Here is a 23,586-nt window from a genome sequence, read left to right as displayed (position 1 = left end):
TCTCGCTTGTTTTTCAGTACTGTACCTTCTCCTTCATTGCAATCTTCTTTAATGAGCATTTCAACCATTTGGACAACCACTTCACATTCCATTCTTATATCAAATGATACCAACCTCCCTTTATCCTCATGTAGCCTCCCCTCTCACCTCTAACCCCAATGCTGCAAAGAATTTGTCCATGTGTTTCAATCTATTTCTCCACTTCCCTTTCCTGTCCCTATCTGCTCCTCTCTCAGCATCCCCCCAGTGAGTCTTGACATCCTTTGGGATACACACAGCAGAGCTTCTATTTAATGATAAAACAACGACTAAGGGGAATCAAAGCAAATCCAATCAATAACTCTGGATAAAAAAAAATTCCCATAAAATGTTCTGAACATGTTGCTCTGGGAAGCATTTCGAGGGAGCAGCAAAAAAAAAAAAGCATTTAAGAAGTTGGATAAATATATGTGAGAAAAAGGAACAGAAAGACATGTTGATGGTAATGAAATGAAGAATTATGAGCAGCTCAGTTGAATGGCATTTATCTGGGGTATAAATTCTGTAAAAGCCATCCTACATTCCTAGTTAACACCTTTAATCATCTTTCAGAATTTATCTTTCATTTACCATTTACAACAATTTTTAGTCACTTTTCCTAAATCTCTGACTACGTTCCAATGACCATTCCAGTATCTGTTTGATCTTTTAGGCACCTATCCTTTTATCACATATTTTGAGCCTACCAAGGTTTTTTTCCTGGAGAAAGTCCTATCTGAATTCTTGGTCACAAGTTCATTGTAAAGTTGCAAAAACATTCCAAACCGAACTGCCATTTGTTGTACATTCTCACCTGTATGGTAGAATTTTCCAGAATATCCAAGGTTGAAGGTAAAGTTGGGAACCTGGGTTCGCAATAGATTTTGCGTTTCAAGTAATGCCTAAAAAGACAAATTGGAACATAATTGCTGGAGGATATGGTCTTTTAACATGATATATTTGAACATAATGTTATAAGTGACTGTCACATTCATTTTACTCTAAATAATGGATAAAAGAGCAGTGAACTGCAATTTATATTTTTAGTTCAGTCTAATGAAGGCCACATGACATTACAATCTTCATATTTCATTTTTGAAGTACTCATTAAAATAACAAGCTCCAGAAACAAAACAAAAAACAAATATCTATCGCTTGGCCTGGATCTTAAATAACAAGATGACATTTCAGTTGATTGATGGACTCGGTCTGATCTGGATTTGTGCAGAGTATATACTGTCGATAAAAGGTGAAAGCAAAGACAATTTTAATAGTTTGGTGTAAACTGTATACCTGCTGCACTAGAAATGCCTAGATTTTCAACTGATTACCACCTATTTTCAGTTTCAGTTTTCCTCTCCTCCCTTATGACCATCTAAGAACGTAAACAGTAATGCATTGATTTAATTGCAGTTTCTCCAATCCAATGTACTGCATTCAGTGCTCAAAATGATGTCTCCTCTATATCAGGCAAAACAAACACAGAATGGGAGTGACTACTTTGTGGAGTGATGATGTTTTTATCTGAAGAAAACCTGAACTTCCTGTTATCTGCTTTTGTATCTCTCCAATCCCTCCCTTTCGTATCTGTTTATCTATGGACTCCTGCGATGTTCTAATAAAGCCTAATATAAGCATGAAAAACCACCACATCACTTCTTCCATTCAGCAGCCTTCCAGACTCAATATCACTTTCCCAGTCCGTATAATAATAGGCCTGACCTGCTGAGAATTCCAGTGGCAACCTGTATAGTTCTTTTTTTTTGTTTTGCTTTTCTAACTGCCCCTCTTAAATCTATTGATCAGATCATCATAACTACAATTTATCCCAACTCAACCCTGCCATTGGTATTCTTTGTTCTATCCACCCCTTCTTGAAACCTTATACTATTTTATTCTCTGCTTCCACACTTCTGAAGAAGAATCTTCAAGCCACAATTTTAGCTGTTTCTTTCTATAGATGATGCCTGACATGCTGCATGGTTACTGCATTTCCTATTTGAATTTGAGCCATAGAGCTATACAGCATAGAAATTAGTCTTTCAGTCCACCTTATCAATGATGACCTAGTTGGCATGTTGGGTTAGCCCTAAATGCTCGCATTTGGCCCACTGGACTCTGAGCTATTCCTATCTATTTATCACTCATAATATATTTGAGTTATAATTGAATAAGCTTCTATAGATTCCTCTGGCAGGTCATTCCAGATACTGACTATCTTCTGACTCAGAAGGTTGACTCAATAAGGTCACTGCTCAACTTCCTACGCTCCAATGAAAAAAAAGTCCTAGCCTAGGTAGACACAAAATGCTGGAGTAACTCAGCGGGTGAGGCATCTATGGGGAGAAGGAATTGGCGACGTTTCGGGGCGAGACTATTCTTCAGCCTGAAGATTGGCCAAGATAGACTGGCAATTGATTCTTAAAGGGTTGACGGTGGATATACAATGGAAGGCATTTAAAGGCTGCATGGATGAACTACAACAATTGTTCATCCCAGTTTGGCAAAAGAATAAATCAGGGAAGGTAATGCATCCGTGGATAACAAGGGAAATCAGGAATAATATCAAAACAAAAGATGAAGCATACAAATTAACCAGAAAAAGCAGCCTACCAGAGGACTGGGAGAAATTCAGAGTCCAGCTGAGGAGGACAACGGGCTTAATTAGGAAAGGGAAAACAGATTATGAAAGAAAACTGGCAGGGAACATAAAAACTGACTGCAAAAGATATTATAGATATGTGAAGAGAAAAAGATTAGTTAAAACAAATGTAGGTCCCTTGCAGTCAAAAACAGGTGAATTGATCATGGGGAACAAGGACATGGCAGACCAATTGAATAACTACTTTGGTTCTGTCTTCACTAAGGAAGACTTAAATAATCTGCCGGAAATAGCAGGGGACCGGGGGTCAAATGAGATGGAGGAACTGAGTGAAATCCAGGTTAGCCGGGAAGTGGTGTTTGGTAAATTGAATGGATTAAATGCTGATAGATCCCCAGGGCCAGATAGGCTGCATCCCAGAGTACTTAAGGAAGTAGCCACAGAAATAGTGGATGCATTAATGATAATTTTTCAAAACTCTGGAGTAGTTCCTGAGGATTGGAGGGTAGCTAATATAGCCCCTCTTTTTTAAAAGGGAGAGAGAGAGAAAACGGGGAATTACAGACCAGTTAGTCTAACATCGGTAGTGGGGAAACTGCTAGAGTCAGTTACTAAAGATGGGATAGCAGCACATTTGGAAAGTGGTGAAATCATTGGACAAAGTCAGCATGGATTTATGAAAGGTAAATCATATCTGACGAATCTTATAGAATTTTTCGAGAATGTAACCAGTAGAGTGGATAAGGGAGAACCAGTGGATGTGTTATATCTGGAATTTTAGAAGGCTTTCGACAAGGTCCCACATAAGAGATTAGTATACAAACCTAAAGCACACGGTATTGGGGGTTCAGTATTGATGTGAATAGAGAACTGGCTGGCAGACAGGAAGCAAAGAGTAGGAGTAAACAGGTCCTTTTCACAATGGCAGGCAGTGACTAGTGGGGTACCGCAAGGCTTAGTGCTGGGACCCCAGCTATTTACAATATATATTAATGATTTGGATGAGGGAATTGAATGCAACATCTCCAAGTTTGCGGATGACATGAAGCTGGAGGGCAGTGTTAGCTGTGAGGAGGATGCTAGGAGGCTGCAAAGTGACTTGGATAGGCTGGGTGAGTGGGCAAATGCATGGCAGATGCAGTATAATGTGGATAAATGTGAGGTTATCCACTTTGGTGGCAAAAACAGGAAAGTAGACTATTATCTGAATGGTGTCCAATTAGGAAAAGGGGAGATGCAACGAGACCTGGGTGTTATGGTACAACAGTCATTGAAAGTAGGCATGCAGGTGCAGCAGGCAGTGAAGAAAGCGAATGGTATGTTAGCATTCATAGCAAAAGGATTTGAGTATAGGAGCAGGGAGGTTCAACTGCAGTTGTACAGGGTCTTGGTGAGACCACACCTGGAGTTATGCATAGAGGTTTGGTCCCCTAATCTGAGGAAGGACATTTTTGCCATAGAGGGAGTACAGAGAAGGTTCACCAGAAGATTCCTGGAATGTCAGGACTTTCATATGAAGAAAGACTGGATAGACTCGGCTTGTACTCGCTAGAATTTCAGATTCGGATTCAGATTCAGATTCAACTTTAATTGTCATTGTCAGTGTACAATACAGAGACAACAAAATGCAGTTAGCATCTCCCTGGAAGAGCGACATAGAATATGATTTCAATAAATAAATCTATTTACATGTATACAGACATAGTGTATTTTCCTGTGGGAGGAGTGTCCGGGGGGGGGGGGGGGGGGGGGATTGGCAGTCACCGAGGTACAGTGTTGAGTAGTGTGACAGCCGCAGGGAAGAAGCTGTTCCTGGACCTGCTGGTCCGGCAACGGAGAGACCTGTAGCGCCTCCCGGATGGTAGGAGGGTAAACAGTCCATGGTTGGGGTGAGAGCAGTCCTTGGCGATGCTGAGCGCCCTCCGCAGATAACGCTTGCTTTGGACAGACTCAATGGAGGGGAGCGAGGAACCAGTGATGCGTTGGGCAATTTTCACCACCCTCTGCAGTGCTTTCCGGTCGGAGACAGAGCAGTTGCCATACCATACTGTGATACAGTCGGTAAGGATGCTCTCGATGGTGCAACGGTAGAAGTTCACCAGAATCTGAGGAGACAGATGGACCTTCTTCAGTCTCCTCAGGAAGAAGAGACGCTGGTGAGCCTTCTTGACCAGAGTTGAGGTATTGTGGGTCCAAGAGAGGTCATCGGAGATGTTGACCCCCAGGAACCTGAAGCTGGAAACACGTTCCACCTCCGTCCCGTTGATGTGGATGGGGGTGTGCGTGCCACCCCTAGACTTCCTGAAGTCTACAATGAGCTCCTTGATCTTCTTGGAGTTAAGGGCCAGGTTGTTGTCAGCGCACCATGCTGCTAGGAGCTGGACCTCCTCCCTATAGGCCGACTCATCGTTGTTGCTGATGAGGCCAATCACCGTTGTATCATCTGCATACTTGATGTAGTACCATGTACAGGTGTGCAGTCGTAGGTGAAGAGGGAGTAGAGGAGGGGGCTCAGCTCAGGGTGAGGGTTGAAGAGGTGTGCTTGTCTAACCTAACAGACTGGGGTCTGTTGGTTAGAAAGTCCAGTATCCAGTTGCAGAGGGAGGGGTCGATGCCCAGGTTACCGAGTTTGGTGATCAGTTTAGAGGGTATAATGGTGTTGAATGCTGAGCTGTAATCGATGAACAGCATTCTTACGTAAGTGTCTCTGTTGTCGAGGTGGGAGAGGGCGGAGTGAAGTGCCGTTGAGATGGCATCCTCCATACTCCTATTCTTGCGGTAGGCAAACTGATAGGGATCCAATGTGGGAGGTAGGCAGCCTTTGAGGTGTGCCAGGACCAGCCTCTCGAAGCACTTGGTGATGATGGGGGTAAGTGCAACTGGGCGGAAGTCGTTGAGGCTTGCCGCAGTGGAGTGTTTTGGCACCGGCACGATGGAGGTGGTTTTAAGGCACGTGGGGAAAACTGCTTGGGCAAGTGACAGGTTGAAGATGTCAGTCCAGACGTCTGTCAGCTGTGCAGCACAGGCCTTGAGGACGCGCCCGGGGATGCCGTCAGGGCAAGCAGCCTTACGTGCATTAGTCCTACTCAGTGCCACGTACACGTCGTAGGGGGTGAGTGTGAGAGGTTGGTGATCAGCAGGGAGCAGAGCCTTGATGGCTGTCTCTAGATTGTCCCTGTCGAAGCGGCCATAGAAGTGGTTAAGCTCCTAAAGGAAGGAGGCATCGCTGGATGTGGGGGTGGTGTTGGTGGGTCTATAGTCTGTGATGGCCTGGATGCCTTGCCACATGCGTCGGGGGTCGGAGTTGTTTAGAAGATTGAGGGGAGATCTTATAGAAACTTACAAAATTCTTAAGGGGTTGGATAGGCTAGATGCAGGAAGATTGTTCCCGTTGTTGGGGAAGTCCAGAACAAGGGGTCACAGTTTAAGGATAAAGGGGAAGTCTTTTAGGACTGAGATGAGAAAAACATTTTTTACACAGAGAGTGGTGAATCTCTGGAATTCTCTGCCACAGAATGTAGCTGAGGCCAGTTCATTGGCTATATTTAAGAGGGAGTTAGATGTGGCCCTTGTGGCTAAAGGGATCAGGGGGTATGGAGAGAAAGCAGGGTCAGGATACTGAGTTGGATGATCAGCCATGATCATATTGAATGGCGGTGCAGGCTCGAAGGGCCGAATGGCCTACTCCTGCACCTATTTTCTATGTTTCTCTGTTTCTATGTCACCAATTCCTTCTCTCCATACATGCTTCCTCACGCATCTGCAGTTCTTTCTTAAACAAAGTCCTAGCCTATCCAGCCACTCCCTATAACTCAAGCATGCAAGACCAGGTAACATCCTTGTGAATCTTTTCTCCATCCTTTCCGATCTTCTTATAGTCAGGCTGTACACAGAACTGTACACAGTAATCCAAGTGTGATCTCACCAACGACTTGTATATCTGCATTTTGATGTTCCAACCTTTGTACCAAATACCCTTCTCAGTGAGGAGGAACATGCTAAATGCCTTCTTCACCACAATGTCTACCTGATTCGCCACTTTCAGTGAACCGTATACCTATTATCCCAGATCTCTCTGCTCTCCAGGGCTCTCCCATTTGCTGTACAGGTCCTCTCCTGGTCTGACAAAGGTCTCACATCTGTCAAAGTTAATTTCCATTTGCCATTCTTTGGTCCATGTTCTCAACTGATCTAGATCCTGTCATAAACTTAGATATTCTTCCTCACTGTCCATTATACCAATTATTTTAGTATAATCTGCAAATTTACTTGTCGTCCAATTCTTTAGTGTAGATAAGAAACAACAGTGAACCCAGCACCAACATCTGCACCACTCCATTTATGCCTATAATCAGAAAAAACTTGTGGCAAAAACCTGTGGGCCGCGAGGTGGGAAGTGAGATTTTCCACACCGCTCTTTGTTTTGCTGAAGTTATGTGAGACTACAGATGCTGAAATCTGGAATAAAACACAGAATTTTGTTGGAACACAGCAGGTCAAGCAACATCTATACAAGATGGGCCAACTGGTCTCCCATGGCAGTACGAGTTTCTACTGTTATGTGATCCATCCACATACACATGGGTGTTCGCTGTCCTGCCAGAGAATGAACAGACATTATTTTGCAGGTAACCTTATTATTACACTCCAAAGCAATGTATTAGCCTGATTACCCCTTTCAAAGAATGTATCCCTTTAAAGCCTGCGTAGGAATGTTGTTTGCACCATTAGTGTACATGCTACCAATCTGTTGAATTTTTAACTTTTCACGTACAATTTCTCAAAACAGGCACATCCATACCTTCCACTACTTTGTCTCAAAGGACTTTATACTTAGCTAAAAACTTTTGAAGTATAGCCACTAAGGGCTGCTATTTTCAACACAAGGAAATTGACTGCTATTTTCAACACAAGAATAAATGGCAGTTGGATAATTTGCAGAAATTTGTCTCAGTTGTTTTTGCTGAATTCAACATAACTACAAATGTTCATTGTATTCCTTTTCCAAAATTCAGTCCACTCACCTTAATAGACCAATTTCTGCTCAAATCAATTATATAGTTATTAATGAATGAATATTGACCAAGGCATCAAGAACATTTCTACCCTGCATTGAATAAGATTATGGGGTCTGCGAGGGCAAAACCCATCTCAGTTTATCATTAATTGAAAGATGGCCCTCTAGATATGGTTGGTTTTGCTCATTGCATGTGAGGCAGAAATAAATTTGGCTTCTGGAAAAATTTGTACAAACATCTTAAGCTGATCCGCTGCACCACCAAAGTGCCTATATTTACATCTATCTGAAAAATACGGATTTTATATTCCTTAGTTTAATTTGAACAAATATAGTCAATTATAGAAACGCTAAACTGCATTGTGCTTTCTTTGCTATAACTCTGCAATTTTTGCATGCACCATTGCAGGAGGTAGCAATCTAAAATGGTCCAAGATTCACAATGGACCAAGTTACCGTGGCAGGGAAGCATGATCACCTGGCCAGTAGAGGCTAACACGACTTCCGAGCAAGGTCCTAGAACAGGGGATAGACAATCCTTATTAACATATGCTGTACAGTGGTACAGCAGGTGGTGCTGATGCCTGACAATTCCAGGTTCAATCTGATTTTGCCTGTACTAAGCTTGCATGCTTTCCCTGGGAGTGTGTGAGTTTCTGTCTGGTGTCTGGTTCCCTCTCACATACCTAAAACACATTGATTTTATATTGAAGTCAGGTGAGTGACTACGTGAAGAGGCCGCCAGCCCGCATGCGCGTCAATACGTTGACGCATGGTGCAAGAATTGGAGCAGTTCTAAACTGCTCCGGCAGGTAAGAGGGTTTTTTGTTGCAGGAACGGGCCGCTGCTCCGAAAATAGGGGCAGCGGGCCCGGAGAAGATGGCACAGCTTGTGCAGCTGCCGCCGTGGAGGCTCCATAAGGAACTGGCGGTTTAAAAAATTTCGGCTGACGGCTTGGCCTGGACAGCGATCGTCGTGGAGGCTCCGTAAAGGAGCTGGCGGCTAAAAATAGCGGCTGACGGCTCGGCCAGGACAGCGACCGCCGTGGAGGAATGGGGCTCCACGGGAGCAGGCAGTTGTTCAGAGCATTTGACGGGCGAGGCCTGTTCAGACACCTCCTTTGGAGCTCCGAAAGGGAGCCAGCCAGAGGCCTTAGGAAGCAACACCTGGCTCAGGGTTGCGTTATATTCCTTCTCTAAGAAACTCCGTTGAGGCTCCAGAAGGGAGCAAGGCCCGGACTCGGAGTCACTAGCAGGCGCAACCTGTCTAGTGAGTAATAAATAGATAAATAAATAAATAGACAAACAGAGAAATTAAAAATATAGGATGAATAATTAAATAAACAAAATGAAAAAAGGAAATGTGGCTCAGGAGACACTTACAGGCTGTGCCAGTCAGATGCCTGTGGAAGCAACACCTGGTTCAGGGTTGCGTTATAATATCTCCCGCTCAGAAGAAGGGAAGCAACACCTGGCTCAGGGTTGCATTATATTTCCTGCTCAGAAGAGGAGAGTGTTGGAGTTTATTACATAGGTGACTCCAACTATGTGGATATCAATAAGGAATTCGAATCCCTTGAACTAATGGAGGAAATGCATCATTTTAATCATATGAAGGAGCTACCAGCTCTTGTCACATATTTGCCATCCCTTTGGGGATAGGATATTCACTGGAGGAAGATCTAGCTAAGAGCATCAGGGATTTAACTTCTCATTAGCTAAGGAGGGGAATATGCTGGATACGGCTGGGAATTATGCCAGTCCAGATAACTGACTTTTCCATAAGTCAATTTCATCAGTTGGGATATCTCAGTGATGATATGTAGGCAAAAAATTATTTCAGCGAATCCAAGAACTGCTCTGGAGTCATAACGGCCTTTTGCAAGTCAGTAGACGGGTCTCAACTCTCGGAAGTGCAGAAAGCTGCATTAAATACACAGTTGGGGCTATTGTCTTTGTAAAAATGCTATAAGGCATGAGATAATTCCCAAAATGGCTCATTTTTACTGGGCTAGTAATGTACAGCCTGCATAGTATCTCTTCAGAGAGGACTTATGTAGCAAGTTGAAGACTTGCAGGGGAAATTTAAGGCGGCGGCGGGGGTAGAGTACCATCCTATGTGGGTAAAGCTCCAGTATTCCGGCGGGTTTTCACCCCTGTATTCAAGAGGCAGGAAGCGCCATTGAAGCTCTGGAAAGGAGCAGTCGGGAGTCACTAGCTGTCCCTGGAAGAACAGCCTGTTGAACCAGGCTTGCCGTAATGGCATTCGCGACCTGTCCAGTGAGCTCCGCTGAGGCTCCGAAGGAGCAGCTGGCCAAAGGAGCAGTCTGTCGATCCAGGCTGGGAGAAACTAGCAGCACGATCTGCACAGTCAGCTCCAGCAAAGGCTTCAAAAAAGGCAGAAGGCTGCAGGAGCAGCCTGGCGAGGCAGGCTAGGAGTAATGGCAGGCACGGCCTGTTCAGTGAGCTCCGCTAAGGCTCAGAAGGAGCAGAAGGGGCCGAAGGAGCGGTCTGTCAAACCAGGCTGGGAGTAACTGGTAGCGTGACCTGCACAGTAAAGCTCCAGCAAGGCTCCAAAGAGGCTGAAGGCCGAAGAAGCATTGGGCTCAGAAATGCTGGCAGGCGTGCCTTGCACAGCAATGTCGCTTTTGAGCTCCGGAAACTAGCTGTTTGGCAAGTGTGGGGCTGAAGTTGTGATCAGACATGGTCTGCAATGGAACTTCGCTGAAGCTCCAACAAGCAGGTCGACCTGGGCTCAGAGACGCTGGCAGGTTAGGTCTCTTTACTAACCTACATAAAACTCCGATAACGGAGCAGTCTGTCGTCCCGGGTTTGGATTTACTGGCAGCATGGGCTGTCTAGTATTTTCACTGTCTCTGGAGAAGAGCAGGTTGATGCAGAGATATTGGCAGGGTGCCTTGCATAGGAACCTCTGTAAGTTCCAAGTAGGAACAGTTTGGCTACCCTGGTTCAGGGTAGACCAACTTGGAACTGGCTGGCCATATGGAACATATTGACCAGGGAAGCACTGCTTCAACATCTGTGATTGAGGCAATCAGGCTGCTCAGTAGAGTGAGGTAGTTTGAGGTTTCCTTCAACACATGCTTAATTCTTTTAGCTCAGCTAGTAGAGTTGCCAGTTTGTTGCAAACATCATCGCCATCCTCTCTGGGATAGGTAGCTACCAGCAGAAAGCCGGTCTGGCATGTAGCATTTTTTATCTGACCTGTAGGTTCATGTTGTGAATAGAAAATATATATATCATAATCTGTAGGCTCTCAATACCAGAATTCTTGATTGAGTGGCTGGTCAAAGAGAGTGTGTTGCGCACACTGGCGACTGAGACAGGTGGTTTCAGTCAGAGGACTGCGGAGCAATTCCTGGTTCAGGGTTGCATTATGCCATTTTCCACTCTGAGGAAGGAGGCTGAGGATTCGTGGTGACTCTGACGGTGAAGAGTTGACAGGGAACTCGTATTCCCACATCAAGTGGATGTTGTGCTTCAGCTCTAGTCATAAGGGTCTGATTATAAGATTCTATGAGCGGACAAAATAAATAAATAAATAAATACGCCTTCTGCGGCAAGAGAAGCCAAAATTTCCGTCCGTATGGTCAATAGAGGAAACAATGGCCATCCAAGTGGAAACAGATGCATCTCACAAAGGATGAGTAGTCTGCCCAAGAACAAGAGGGGTATATTTCTAATATTTTCTCAACGTTGAAAAGAAAAGTGCAGCATGCCAAATCAGGTTAGGATTTGGCTATTCTGATTATGGTTAACCAGTTTAAGGTGGATAATTGTCTTTCAGCTATTTAGCTGATTCAGAGGATTTAGGGCCTCAATCGATCTTGAAGATGCATACTTTTTCCATATCTATACACGAGAGGCACAGATATATCTGGTGTTTTGATGACAAAGCCAGTGGTGGAAAGTTTAGGTTCTACCTAGGGGTTGTCTTCAGGCCGAGGCTATTTACAAAGATTCCAAAGCTAATACTGCCCTACTCAGATCAAAAGGGCATTGTGTCATGGAGTTTATACACAATATGCTTTTGTAGCTGATAAGACTCAGGGATTTTATCAGTAGATGCCTCTTACGATATTAAAGATGAGGCGATGTGAATTGTAATAGTGCCAATTTAGCCTACTCATTCAGGCTGTCCATTGTAAAAGGCGGCTGAAAGAAGTTCCTATTTAAGTCATGAGTGATGGCTAGCTAGTTCAGCCTATTTCTCGTGCAGCTAGCTCTGTTGTATGGGAAGTCTGTGAAGACTACATGTGAGCTACTTTTAAACAGAAGTAGCAGAGGTTTGAGTTTCTTTCAGTTTGGGCTTAGAGAAGCGATTATTTTATAGCACAATTGACACTGCTTGTACTGCTTTGTCATTCTCTCTAGTACTATAACTGAGACAATAAATGATTGGTTATTCACCCACTGTTGACTAACGTTATGCAAGGTGTCTTTTATAGGTGTCTTTCAAGGAGGAGCCATCTTGGGAAACGGCTGCTAACCAGCAGCCGTCCGTTTAATTCACTTTTTTTTTGTAGTTTTACTGAGTCCTGTGCCTTGTCTGTGGGAGAAATTACTTTTTAATGTGGGGGGTAGGGGGTAACAATATTTCTAGGTCCCTACCTGGTCGGTGAGGCAGCTTTTTCTCTGGGCTGCCCCGTCGACCCGTCCTCGTGGCCTACCAGCGGGCGTGGAGCGCCGTTTCCTGGCGGGGGCTGCCCAGCACCTCGGCTTCGGTGGCGGCACAGCGCTGGAGCGCTATCACGGAGCGGAGCGGGCGATGCCTTGCCTGGGTCGCCGCGCTGGATCGACGCGCTGGAGCTCCGGTGAGCTGTGACCGCCGAGATCAACACCTCCGGGCTGCGGGTCTGCGGAGCGGAGCGGGCGGCGCCGACTCTAACATCGGGAGCCTGGGAGCTCCAAACCGGCGCGGCCTTGTCGGCTTCGGAAGCCACAGTCCCCAGCTAGGAAGCGGCCGTTCCAGGTGGCCCAGCCGCTGAGAGGACTCTCCCGACGCCGGGGCAACACCACCCGGCCAGAACGGCCAGGAACATCGGGCCTCCGTAGAGGCAATAGCGGAGGCCTCAATAGGCCTGACTTTGGGAGAACTGGAGATGGGGACTGAACATTGTGCCTTCCCCCACAGTGGTAACCATTGTGGGGGGATGATTTTAGCAACTGATTTTAGCACAAAGAACACAGTTGACAGCATACCCACCAGATGTGAGATTGGGGGTGTTATTATGTATACAGGTACACTCAGCTTGCTAGTACCTATGAGATGAAGGATAGTTCATTGTTATTTAATAGTTTTCTCAAGAGATTGCTGGTGCAGACCATCTCAATATGAAGAGAGTGTAAGCTGCTAATTAGTGGGTGTGAATTCAAATAATTTGAAGTCTTACTCTTGCAAGGGGACTGGCTCATTAGCAGCCAATAGAATGGATATTCCCATTTGATCATCTTCGTGCAACAGCAGGAGGCTTACATAGTGCACTTTCAGAAATTATAAAATTTGGTTGAATATGCCTGGATGATTGCAGATAGAATTCTGAACAGTGTTGCATGAGTTATTGTCTAACTCAAAGCCAATTGGGACTGTGGTCCGATTAAGGGCAATGGACATGTATGCAAGTTAGCATCATGTTGTTAATAATTCATGCCTTTTCTACCATTTGTGGTTTCTCTGTTTAAGTGTTTCACACACAGATTGGTTTACTGCATGAAACCACAGAGTTTCGAAGGCTTCATGTAGTCACTCACGTGACTTCGATATAAAATAGAAAGATTAAACGAGAACTTACCGTTTGAAGTTTGATCTTTATTTTATGAGAAGTTGAAGTGAGGGACTACGTGCCCTCCACTCCCAACCCTGAATTTCATAAAGATCATTCGGTAAGTCAACGGTTATTAATCTTTCTATAGTTTAAGTTCGTGCAAGTGGTCTGTGGTTTCATACAGTTGCTCTGAAGATTGACGCACATGCGGGCTGGCTGGCTCTTCACGTAGTCCCTCACTTCAACTTCTCATAAAATAAAGATCAAACTTCAAACGGTAAGTTCTCGTTTCATCTTTCTATTATACTTGACAGATATAGATGGATGTCAGAAGAATCAGGGGAGATGAAGGGTATATTAGAGAGAATATATTTTAGGAAAATAGGATTAATAGGAGCCTTGTGAGAGTCATCCTAAACTGCAGATAGAATAGTTTTCTTCTATGTTGTAAGAAAATGAGAAGTATGAAAATATAAGCCCCTACTTTTGCTTACACAGCTACAGGTGGCATTTGACATATGGTAAGGCATTGAAGGTGTTCCTGGCAGACTTTTCTTGTTTGACACTGATCAATGATGATCAATTTCATTATTAGGGTAATATAAATAAGATGAACGTTGTTTATTCTGGAGTTGTCAGCGTATAACCTCCAATAATTCAAGTCTACAGTATTATTAAAACACAAAGTGCGGGAGTAACTCAGCGGGTCAGGCAACATCACTGGAGAACACGAATAGGTGATGTTTCAGCCAGGAACCTTCAAACTCCAATGCTGCCTAACTCACTGAGAGCTCACTCCATCCAATATTTGTGTTCGTTTTTTGTGAACCAACATATGCAGATCCTCGTTTCTACATTATAATTGTTATCTCATTGAGACTGACCATAGATTTAAAACATATATAAGGAAATGAAGCCAAAAGCAGAAAACGAATGACAGTAACTGTTTTGATTCATATTGCTGCCAGCCATATCATAAACATATAATTGGCCAGTTATATTCAACATCAGATTCTATTTATGCTACGTCAAAACAGCCTGTTAAATTGTTAATGTGCCTCAAGAAAAGTGCCGACTAAATTATCAAATTGAAATGAAATGGGATAATGTGTCAAATGTGCTTTCATGAAAGCTAGCTCTACACAGCTTGAGTCCCATAAATTTACGCCATTAGAAAGCAGTAACTTCTCCATTCGCATGTGTTTACATAAAAGAAACATGTGCAACGCTATTTTTGTTATCAGTGGAGCAAAACTCATGTCAACCTACCACTTTGTATGTATGAGGATTGGAATTACTATGCAAATTGCATTCAACTGTAGAAAATATAACTTAAAAACCTTTACAATCCATTCATAAAGTCTGCATGTGCCCAATTTTAGACAGCTTGACACATGAGACTTATCCACTTCGGCTGAAATGCTACAATAATCTTCATGGCATTTGGTAAGGAACAACCAACAGAAAGAACAATATCTGGAATAATCCTGGATCTTTATATTGACCAGAACTGTAACCTCAATGTTATTCAGCATTTGTTTTTGATAGTATTTCACTGAGTATCTCCGGTGTAGACTGCAGATGCAAGCCAACATCAAGATTAGTAGAATCTGGAAATAGTATTTTAAGAGTATGAAGGTAAGATGTTAAAATGCCAGAGACTGGGGGAGAATGGAGCTAAAGAGTTACAAGGTTGCCATTGTAGAAAGGTTGGATTAAAAGCACTCAGTGGCACATATAATAGTAAGATTAAACGAGAATTTACCAGTTTGAAGTTTGATCTGTATTTTATGAGGAGTTACGATGAGGGATTACGTGAAGAACCCGCTCAGCACGCATACGCGGCATACTTCAAAGCAGCGGTGTGGAATCACAGATAGACACAGTTATTGAAGTAAACATAGTAAAGATAAGGAGACATCAGTTTATGAATTTGACCCATATTATTGAGGGTGGGAGCGGAGGGCACGTAATCCCTCATCGTAACTCCTCATAAAATACAGATCAAACTTCAAACTGGTAAGTTCTCGTTTAATCTTACTATTTTACTTTGGAGTCACGTGAGTGATTCCGTGAAGATTTCAAAGCTCTGTGATTTCAAACAGTGTAACAGTTATTATTACATCACTGCCAAAGTCTTTGAGGGAGGAAGTGTGTTATCGTAACCAACCAATGAATCTGTTTGTAGAAAAACACAATGGTATTTTTTAACAATAACAACAAAGAAATTAAATTGCTCCCCTGGGCTTAAATTAAATATTTGCGGTCTGTAAAATCTTTCCTGCAAATAAAACAGGTTTTGCCAACGGCTTATTATAAAATTTCTGAACGGTCTTTCCCCCCACCATCCTGCTGTAGCCAGGATGTGGTTTATAGGCACGTCCATTCTTTTAGCCGTCGACATGGATGCTGCCCTGGTGGAAATTAAATTTGTACATGTTCGTTTTTATCCCAGCAGCTTTTAGCACCTGCTTGAGCCATCTCGAAATGGCTCGTCACCCGACCATAAGGTTTTTTATGACTGGCCCACAAGGCTTTTCATCTCCCTCGAATATTTTGGTTGTGTCTATGTAGGGTCATGGCACATAACCGTGTTTCTGGCGGGTAAGCCCGGAATTCCACGACTGGATTAGGTGTTCCTGGTCGGCTCTGTTTGATCATTCCCTGGATAACGACAGAGATCTGGTCTGGAGCTGTGAGCATGGTGTCCAGTCGCAATAGGTGTAGTGACTGGACCCTCTGTGCAGCTACAAGTGCCATCAACATGAGTATTTTGAGCATAGATGGTTCCAGGTTGAGGGATCTGGCTGGTGGCCATCCCCTGAGGTATGTCAGGACCACACTGACATCCCATATATGGGTGTACCTTGGTCTAGGGGGTTAGAGTTGGAAATACCCTTCATTAGTTTGACCACCAGCTGGTGGGACCCCATGGCCTGTTGTCCTGGAGCTGGTTTTAAATAGACAGGCAGGGCAATTCTAGCTGTGTTGATGACTCTGTAGCTGAGTCCTTCATCGTGGTGAAGGTTCGCCAGGAATTCCAGTACGTTGGTAACTGTAGCGGTTGAGTAGGTGGTCCCTGTATCCAAGCAGTACTTCTCCCATATTTTGATGCTGGACAAGTGCTGTTTCTTAGTGGATGTTCGGAGGGATGCTGACATGGTGTCGATGGTTTGTTATGATAATCCCAGTCCCAGAAGTGGTTTGTGCAGAATCTGCAACCCAGGAGTTTGATTTTTTCATGGCATGGGTGGCTTGTGCCCGACACTGGGTGTTAATAACTCTGGGTCACTGGGGAATACCATCGGAGTTTCAACAACCATGTCATGGAGTATTGGGAACCATGGCTGTGTAGGCCAGTCGGGTACTATCAAAATACCTGAAGCAGAGTCCATTTGTACTGTGTGTAGTCCCCGACTGATGAGGCAGAAGGGAGGAAATGCATAGAAGAAGAATTTCCCCAATCCAGTGCGAACGCATCTACCGCTGCTGCCTCAGGGTCTGGTTCCCAAGCGACATACATAGGTACCTGGTGATTTAGCCTTGATGCAAATAAATCGATATCTGGCGTGCCATATTGCTTGATAACTTTTGTGAAATTTTTTTTGGGGTTTTAACATCCATTCGATGTTGTCATTAAATTTACGTGACCTGGTGTCTGCCACTGTATTTAGCTTACCTGGCAGGTAAGTTACTGATAGCCAAATATGTCTTTGGAAACACCATTGCCAAATTGTGTTGACCAACGTCGCATGATACCGATTTTATGCCGCCCATATGGTTAATGTAGGCCACCACCGTAGTATTATCTATTTATAACCGTACATGCAAGTGATGCATATTTATGCATATGCTTCTAAACCATAAATGTCACCCAACATCCCTAGATAATTAATGCCCAGTGTAAGTGGTAACGATGATTCTTGTTGCTGCCCCCGCGAGATGGAACGCTCCTCCGTGGAGTCGAGCGGGGGGCAGGTCTGTTCAGGCGGCTGTCTTTCCCCCCGTGCAGGTGGAAAGACGTCCCGTCCGATAAGTCGGAGCCACCGGCCGGACGCCTCTTCCGTGGCGGTACTTCCAGCCAGCTGCTCAGGCGCTAACGGGCTGGACTCGGCACGGTGTCGGGATAGCGGAGCGCCGGGTAAGTGATCCTACCGCCTTGATGCTGCCCCCCCCAGATGGAACGCTCCTCCGTGGATTCGAGCAGGGGACAGGTCTGTTCTGTTGCTTCCCCCCCCCAGATGGAACGCTCCTCCGTGGAGTCGAGCGGGGGACAGGTTTGTTCTAGAGCCTTTCTTCTCTGCCTGAAAGCAGAAGGCTCCCTGTGAAAGAAAAACCCGACGTCAGCTTACCTGACGGTCCGTCTTTCACCTCCATAGCGGGAGCGCCTGACTCCCGCTGTACCGCTGTTGCTCTGCTGGACATAATGCCGCGCATGCGTGCTGAGCGGGTTCTTCACGGAATCACTCACGTGACTCCGAAGTAAAATGGAAGGTCAATGGACTTCATTATAATAGAAGATAAATTGCTTGTCCTGTTGCATATTTGAAAACAAAGGAAATAGAGGAACAAAGTTCAGATGTGGCACTGACCATTATAGTGTGCGTTAATGAACAATTAGAACATAACACAGGATATCAAGCCTTCTAGAAACACATCTGGCATTGCAAGATATATATATAAACACAAATTATAGGTTTTACATTGAAGAATCATTGGCTTACAACCCACATCTTCAGGCTCTGTCTAGAGAGACAAAAAGATCACCTTTACCTATAATTATGTGTAAACGTCAGCTGGACTGCAGTTTCCACAAAGTTTAGAAACTACTGCTGCATAATAATGTGCTGTTAATTTTATTTCTCTTGTGAAATCTGCCATTGAATTTATAACTAATTGTAAGAAAGAACATTGAGAAACACGCAATACAGTGAATTTTCTGAGTCAGTTTGGTGCATTGCTGTTGTTATTAGATGAGTAATGCTATCAATGCTACATTTTTGCGTAAATGTATCCTGCAATTCCGATTAGAGTACATTTGTACTCACTGATCACACCCATTACTAATGCTACAGATCACCTATTGAAGTCACATCATCAGAATTAAATTTGACTACAGTTCCTCAGTTCATGCCATTCTCAAGAAGCTAGTTTTCTGTTGCTAATTTATTATTTTATGAGATTATTAAATATTCCTTTCTTGAAACACTGTTGAATGACACAGACAGTCCTCTCAGAGTGCAGTCGTGAGATTCTCCCTGGTTAGTAGAGCAACTCCTCGACTAATTTTACCTGACTCTCTATCATATCTGAAACATCGAAATGCCAGAAGGCTGAGTTGCCAGTCCAGTTCCTCTCACATTTGGCTGCAACATCATAGCTCCAGGCATAGTGGCCACAACATCATAGTTCCAAACACTGATCCAGACTCTAAGTTCATCTTGTTTACCTGGGATCCTCCTTGTGTTGAAATAAACCCATAATAGCACATAATGTTTACCATATTCCTTAACCTCTCGCTGCCTGTCATTCATTTGAGACAATATCTACGTTCCCATCAGTTCTTCCTTGTTGATCCTCTACTCTGGTTTCTTCCCCCTTGCCACTCCAGTTTAAACCCTCATAACCTTTGCGAACCTCCATGCAGGGATATTGGCCTTCCTGCGGTCCAGCTGAAATGTCCCTCTTTCAACTCATCCCTCTTTAAATGGAAACTTTCTATAAATTGCAAGTTTATGTAAAGTTTCTATTTGATATTACTTACAAATAAGGCAGAATAAGTATAGTATATTATGTAATCAAATGTTAAGCTCTATGGAATATTTCTTTATAAAATAAAAAATCTACTTGAGCCCGGTCCATATTTTTGAGTCTCTTTGACCTTCCTGGGTTCCGATGACTCTTTGGGGCTGGTTTACTTTGATTTTTGAGGAGTGGTTATTAGTTTAGTTTAGTTTATTTAGTTCAGAGATACAGTGCAGAAACGGGCCCCACAACCAGCGATCCCCGCATATTAACACCAGACGACACGCACTAGGGACAATTTACACCGATACCAAATATACAAACCCAAGCCAATTAGCCTACAACCTGTATGTCTTTGGAGTGTGGGAGGAAACTGAAGATCTCGTAGAAAACCCACGCAGTCTCGGGGTGACCATACAAACTCCGTGCAGACAGCACCCGTAGTCAGGATCGAACCCGGGTCTCCAGTGCTGCAAGCGCTGTAAGGCAGCAACTCTACTACTGCACCATCATGAGGCCCTTATTACTTGTGTAGGAAGGAACTGCAAATGCTGGTTTTGATCGAAGGTAGACACAAAATGCTGGAGTTAGTAAACGGGTCAGTCAGCATCTCAGAAGAAACAAAATAGGTGACAGTTTGGTTTGAGACGCTTGTTCAGAGTAAGAGTCAGGCGAGAGGGAAATTGAAGGTATGAAAAGATGCAGAACAAATCAGAGCCGGCACCAATGACCAAGGAAAGGTGGGGCCCACAATGGTCCATTGTTGGCTGTGGAAGAGGTGATAATGAAAGGATATGAGCAGTGAAAGTAGCAGGATTCAATTCAATTCAATTCAAAGCACTTTATTCGTCCCCGAGGGGCAATTTAAAAAGGCGCATTACAGTAGCTTTAAAAAAAAAAAAAGAGGGACACAATCAACAAACATAAGCAGCACGCATACTGTAGGTATGTTGCAAAGCCTACCTGAAGCGTCGCTGAAAATCTGTCGCTGCGGGTGTGCGCGATTTTGGCGCCGTTTAGAGGGGGGCGGGTTTAAAACGCGATTTTCTCTAAGCTGTTCCAATCGAAAATGTTCAGCCTAGTTAATTATTAACGAAAAATCGCTGAAAGACCCCGTCGCAAAAGCTATTATTAGGTTTAAAGGCCTTGAATAATAGTTATAGTAGTTTAAAAATCAATCTCTAAACCCGCGACCGCCAGCAACCGCAGGGTCTCATAAAGCAAACCACAGAAGGTAGGCTGTATATTTTTACATTAAAAAGGGCTTCTAAAGATCCCTTTATACAAAGTTTAATATTGCGAGTAGCTCATTTTGGGCCCATTATATCCCGCAGTATTTTTCTCGGCATTTGGGGGCACAAATCTACCGCAATGTGAACGTTCTAAACCAGCGCGTTCCACGGGGACCCACTGGAAAGCTGATTTAAATGGACATTTATTTACAGCAATTAAACACTAAATTCCTTCCATTTGGCCTATAAATTAATGTAAATGAGATTTAAAAATCATGTTTTATTGTGAATTATTTGTGAATATTATTTGGACATTTAGGCTATTTAAAAATGTTAATCATTTATTAAGAAATGGATAGATGTTTAGATCTAGTAATTGAAGTCTGAAATTAGCTACAATTAGGTAACTAACTAATTATATGCTTTAATTTCAGGTCATCCAAGTAAGATTATTTTATATTTGTTTCAGAATGCTTCAATCTATGATAACTGAAAATTTCATTCAGTTCTCTTAATTTTTAAGAAAGTTATGGGCTTTTGACAGTTCACGATCACAGCTTTTTTGTTATGTCCATAGAAAATCAATAGGGAACAAGATGCTCATTTCCCAGTATGAAAATGGCCATAACATTTTAAATACTTGAGATATGAAAGTGAATTAGGTGTCAAATTAACTTATTTTTATGCTTTATCTGATGGGATACATTACAGACTTGATTTTTAAAATCTCAAAATTTTGTAACATTGCTACATACTGCACAATCAACCAACACACGCATTTCACAGACACACTGCACAATCACACAACACACACCGCACATCAACATTCAACACATAGTAATAGCTTTTAAAGTGCTTCCTTAGTGCTTCAATTAAAAAGTGCATATAAAAGGTTATTTCATTTCATATGTTCATGAGTCAGTGATCAGCATTAAGAAGCTGGACAGCCCTGGGGATGAAGGTTGCCTTCCTCCTCTGTGTCCGGCAACCCGGAGAGCGGAGTCTGCGTCCTGAGGGGAGCCACTCAAACTCAGGAAACAGGATGTGAGAGGGGTCCTGAAGAATCCTGCGTGTTAACTTTACAGACTGTTGGTCGCATAGGGCAGTGAGAGTTCGGAGGCGCTGCTCAATGATTTTTGAGCAGACCTTGACCACATTCAACAGGCGGTTTCTGTTTTGCAGGGTGATGGAGTGGAACCAGCTAGTGAAAGAGAAGGTTATTACATTTTCAATGAATGCGTAGTAGAATGTGGTGAGAATGTCTTTGTTAATCCCAAATGACTTCAGCTTCCTGAGTAGGTACTGTCTCTGATGGCACTTTTTAAGGATTTCCTCTGTGTTAGAGGAAAACCTTAGCAAGTTGTCGAAGGCTGTTCCCAGGTATTTGTATACCTCCACTATCTCCACTGGCTCCTGCTGGATGATAGTGGTGGCTGCCTCAGGGTGGTGGATAGATGGAGAGAGAGGGAACACAAAGGTTACCTGAGATTAGTGAACAATATTCATCCTGCTGGGTTGTAAGCTGCCCAAGCGAAATATGAGGTGCTGTTCCTCCAATTTGCATGTGGCCTCACTCTGACAGTAGAGGAGGCCCAGGACAGGAAGGTAAGTATGGGATTGGGAAGGGGAGTTAAAATGTTTTAACCTGCAGATCGCATAAGCCAAGGTGGATTGAGCGTTGGTGTTCAGGTAAATGATCGCGCCAGTTTGCGCTTGGTCTCGCCGATATATAGGAGTCCATACCGAGACAACGGATACAGTAGATGAGGTTGGAGGAGGTGCAAGTGAACCTCGTCCTCACCCGAAAGTACTGTCCCTGGATGGAGTCGAGGGAGGAAGTATAAGGACAAGTGTTGCATCTCCTGCAGTTGCAGGGGAAAATACCTGTGGAGGGGGTTTGAGTGGAAGGGATGAGTGAACCAGGGACTGGTAGACGGTCACTCATGAAAGATATTCTGACATCAGTCTCGGTGACTGAGATTACAATCTCATCTTTGGGGGACTGAGAAGGTACACCAATATTCTCCCTTTCGAAGAATGCGTAGAACACATTGAACACATCCACTGAAGCTGTCACTTGGTTTTGCCTTGTAGGAAATGACGGCATACTAAACGTCAAAGGTGTTAGGATCTTGCATGAACAAAAGACTAAAGGGCCTGTCCCACCAGCATGCGATTGCATGCGTCTAGCGCGACCAAACGTGGTGGCTTGAGGCGTACGGCCTCGCGGGGCCGGTCCCAGTTCCAACCGCGGAACCGTCTGGAGTTGTGCGGGGCTGGTCCCGACATCATACTCACCAATCAGCTGGGCAGGAGACAGGCCGACTGAATTTGGACGTCGTACGGCGTCGGGCGGGTACGTCATCATGCAACGGCACGCCGGGCGGTGACGTCATCGCGCAACGCCACGCGCTAGGCGTACGCCATCAAGACGGTGCGTACGTCGTCCAGACCCTGCATACGGCGACAAGACGCTGCATACGGCGTCGAGATGCTGCGTACGCCCGTCGAGGCGATGCTTACGGCCTCAATGCGGCTGCGGGCCGACAGGCCGTTGCCGCGTGGGATTTTTGGACAGTGTCAGTTTTTCGGAGCCCCGCGTGATGTCGGGACCACCCCCGCACAACTCCATACGGCTCCGGCGATTGAAGTGGGACCGGCCCCGCGAGGCCGTACGGCTCAAGCGACCAAGTTAGGTCGCGCTTGTCGCATGCTGGTGGGAAGGCCCTTAAGCCTTACCATTGATCACCATTTGGAATGCAGCAACAAAACATGGGGACAGATGTGATTCCCTGAATTTGTCAATGTCTTGGAATCACATAACATGTGCCCTCATCCCAGAGTTACATCAGTGTGTATAGCTAATGTAGGTGGTTTCATTCAACTATTGTTCCCAGTTAATGTGATTTGTCCTGATAGATTTTATAACACATTATACTTATTGCTGCTATTCATTTATTCATAGAATATTTCGCAAATATTTAAATGTTGGCTTCTATTGTAACATAATTGGAATAATGGACAGCATGACAGCATTAAAATGAACAATAAAATGTAGGAAACTAATCTCCTTTGCTTTCAAATCGATAGAAAATTCCAATCCTAGGTGACACTGAAATTTATACATGAACATTTTTAAACAACATATTTCTAAAAACCAATAGAGAAGAAAAGAAAATCCATCTGG

The 23,586-nt window shown here is 44.0% G+C and overlaps 1 protein-coding gene across 4 annotated transcripts in view; it reads right to left on the bottom strand.

Moving 5' to 3' along the window:
- Nucleotides 1-23,586, bottom strand: part of ndst3 (N-deacetylase and N-sulfotransferase 3) — an 873,812-nt gene that overhangs the window by 148,730 nt on the left and 701,496 nt on the right. For all 4 annotated transcript variants that reach the window (XM_033023461.1, XM_033023463.1, XM_033023460.1 and 1 more), the window contains one exon: nucleotides 833-920. In XM_033023461.1, coding sequence (XP_032879352.1) covers nucleotides 833-920 — 88 coding nt within the window. The remainder of the gene's footprint in view (nucleotides 1-832; nucleotides 921-23,586) is intronic.

Source organism: Amblyraja radiata, chromosome 1, assembly GCF_010909765.2.
Source record: "Amblyraja radiata isolate CabotCenter1 chromosome 1, sAmbRad1.1.pri, whole genome shotgun sequence".
NCBI classification, from domain to species: Eukaryota; Metazoa; Chordata; class Chondrichthyes; order Rajiformes; family Rajidae; genus Amblyraja; species Amblyraja radiata.
The sequence above is the reverse complement of the archived record's forward strand: the minus strand, read 5'-3'. Positions and strand labels throughout refer to the sequence as shown.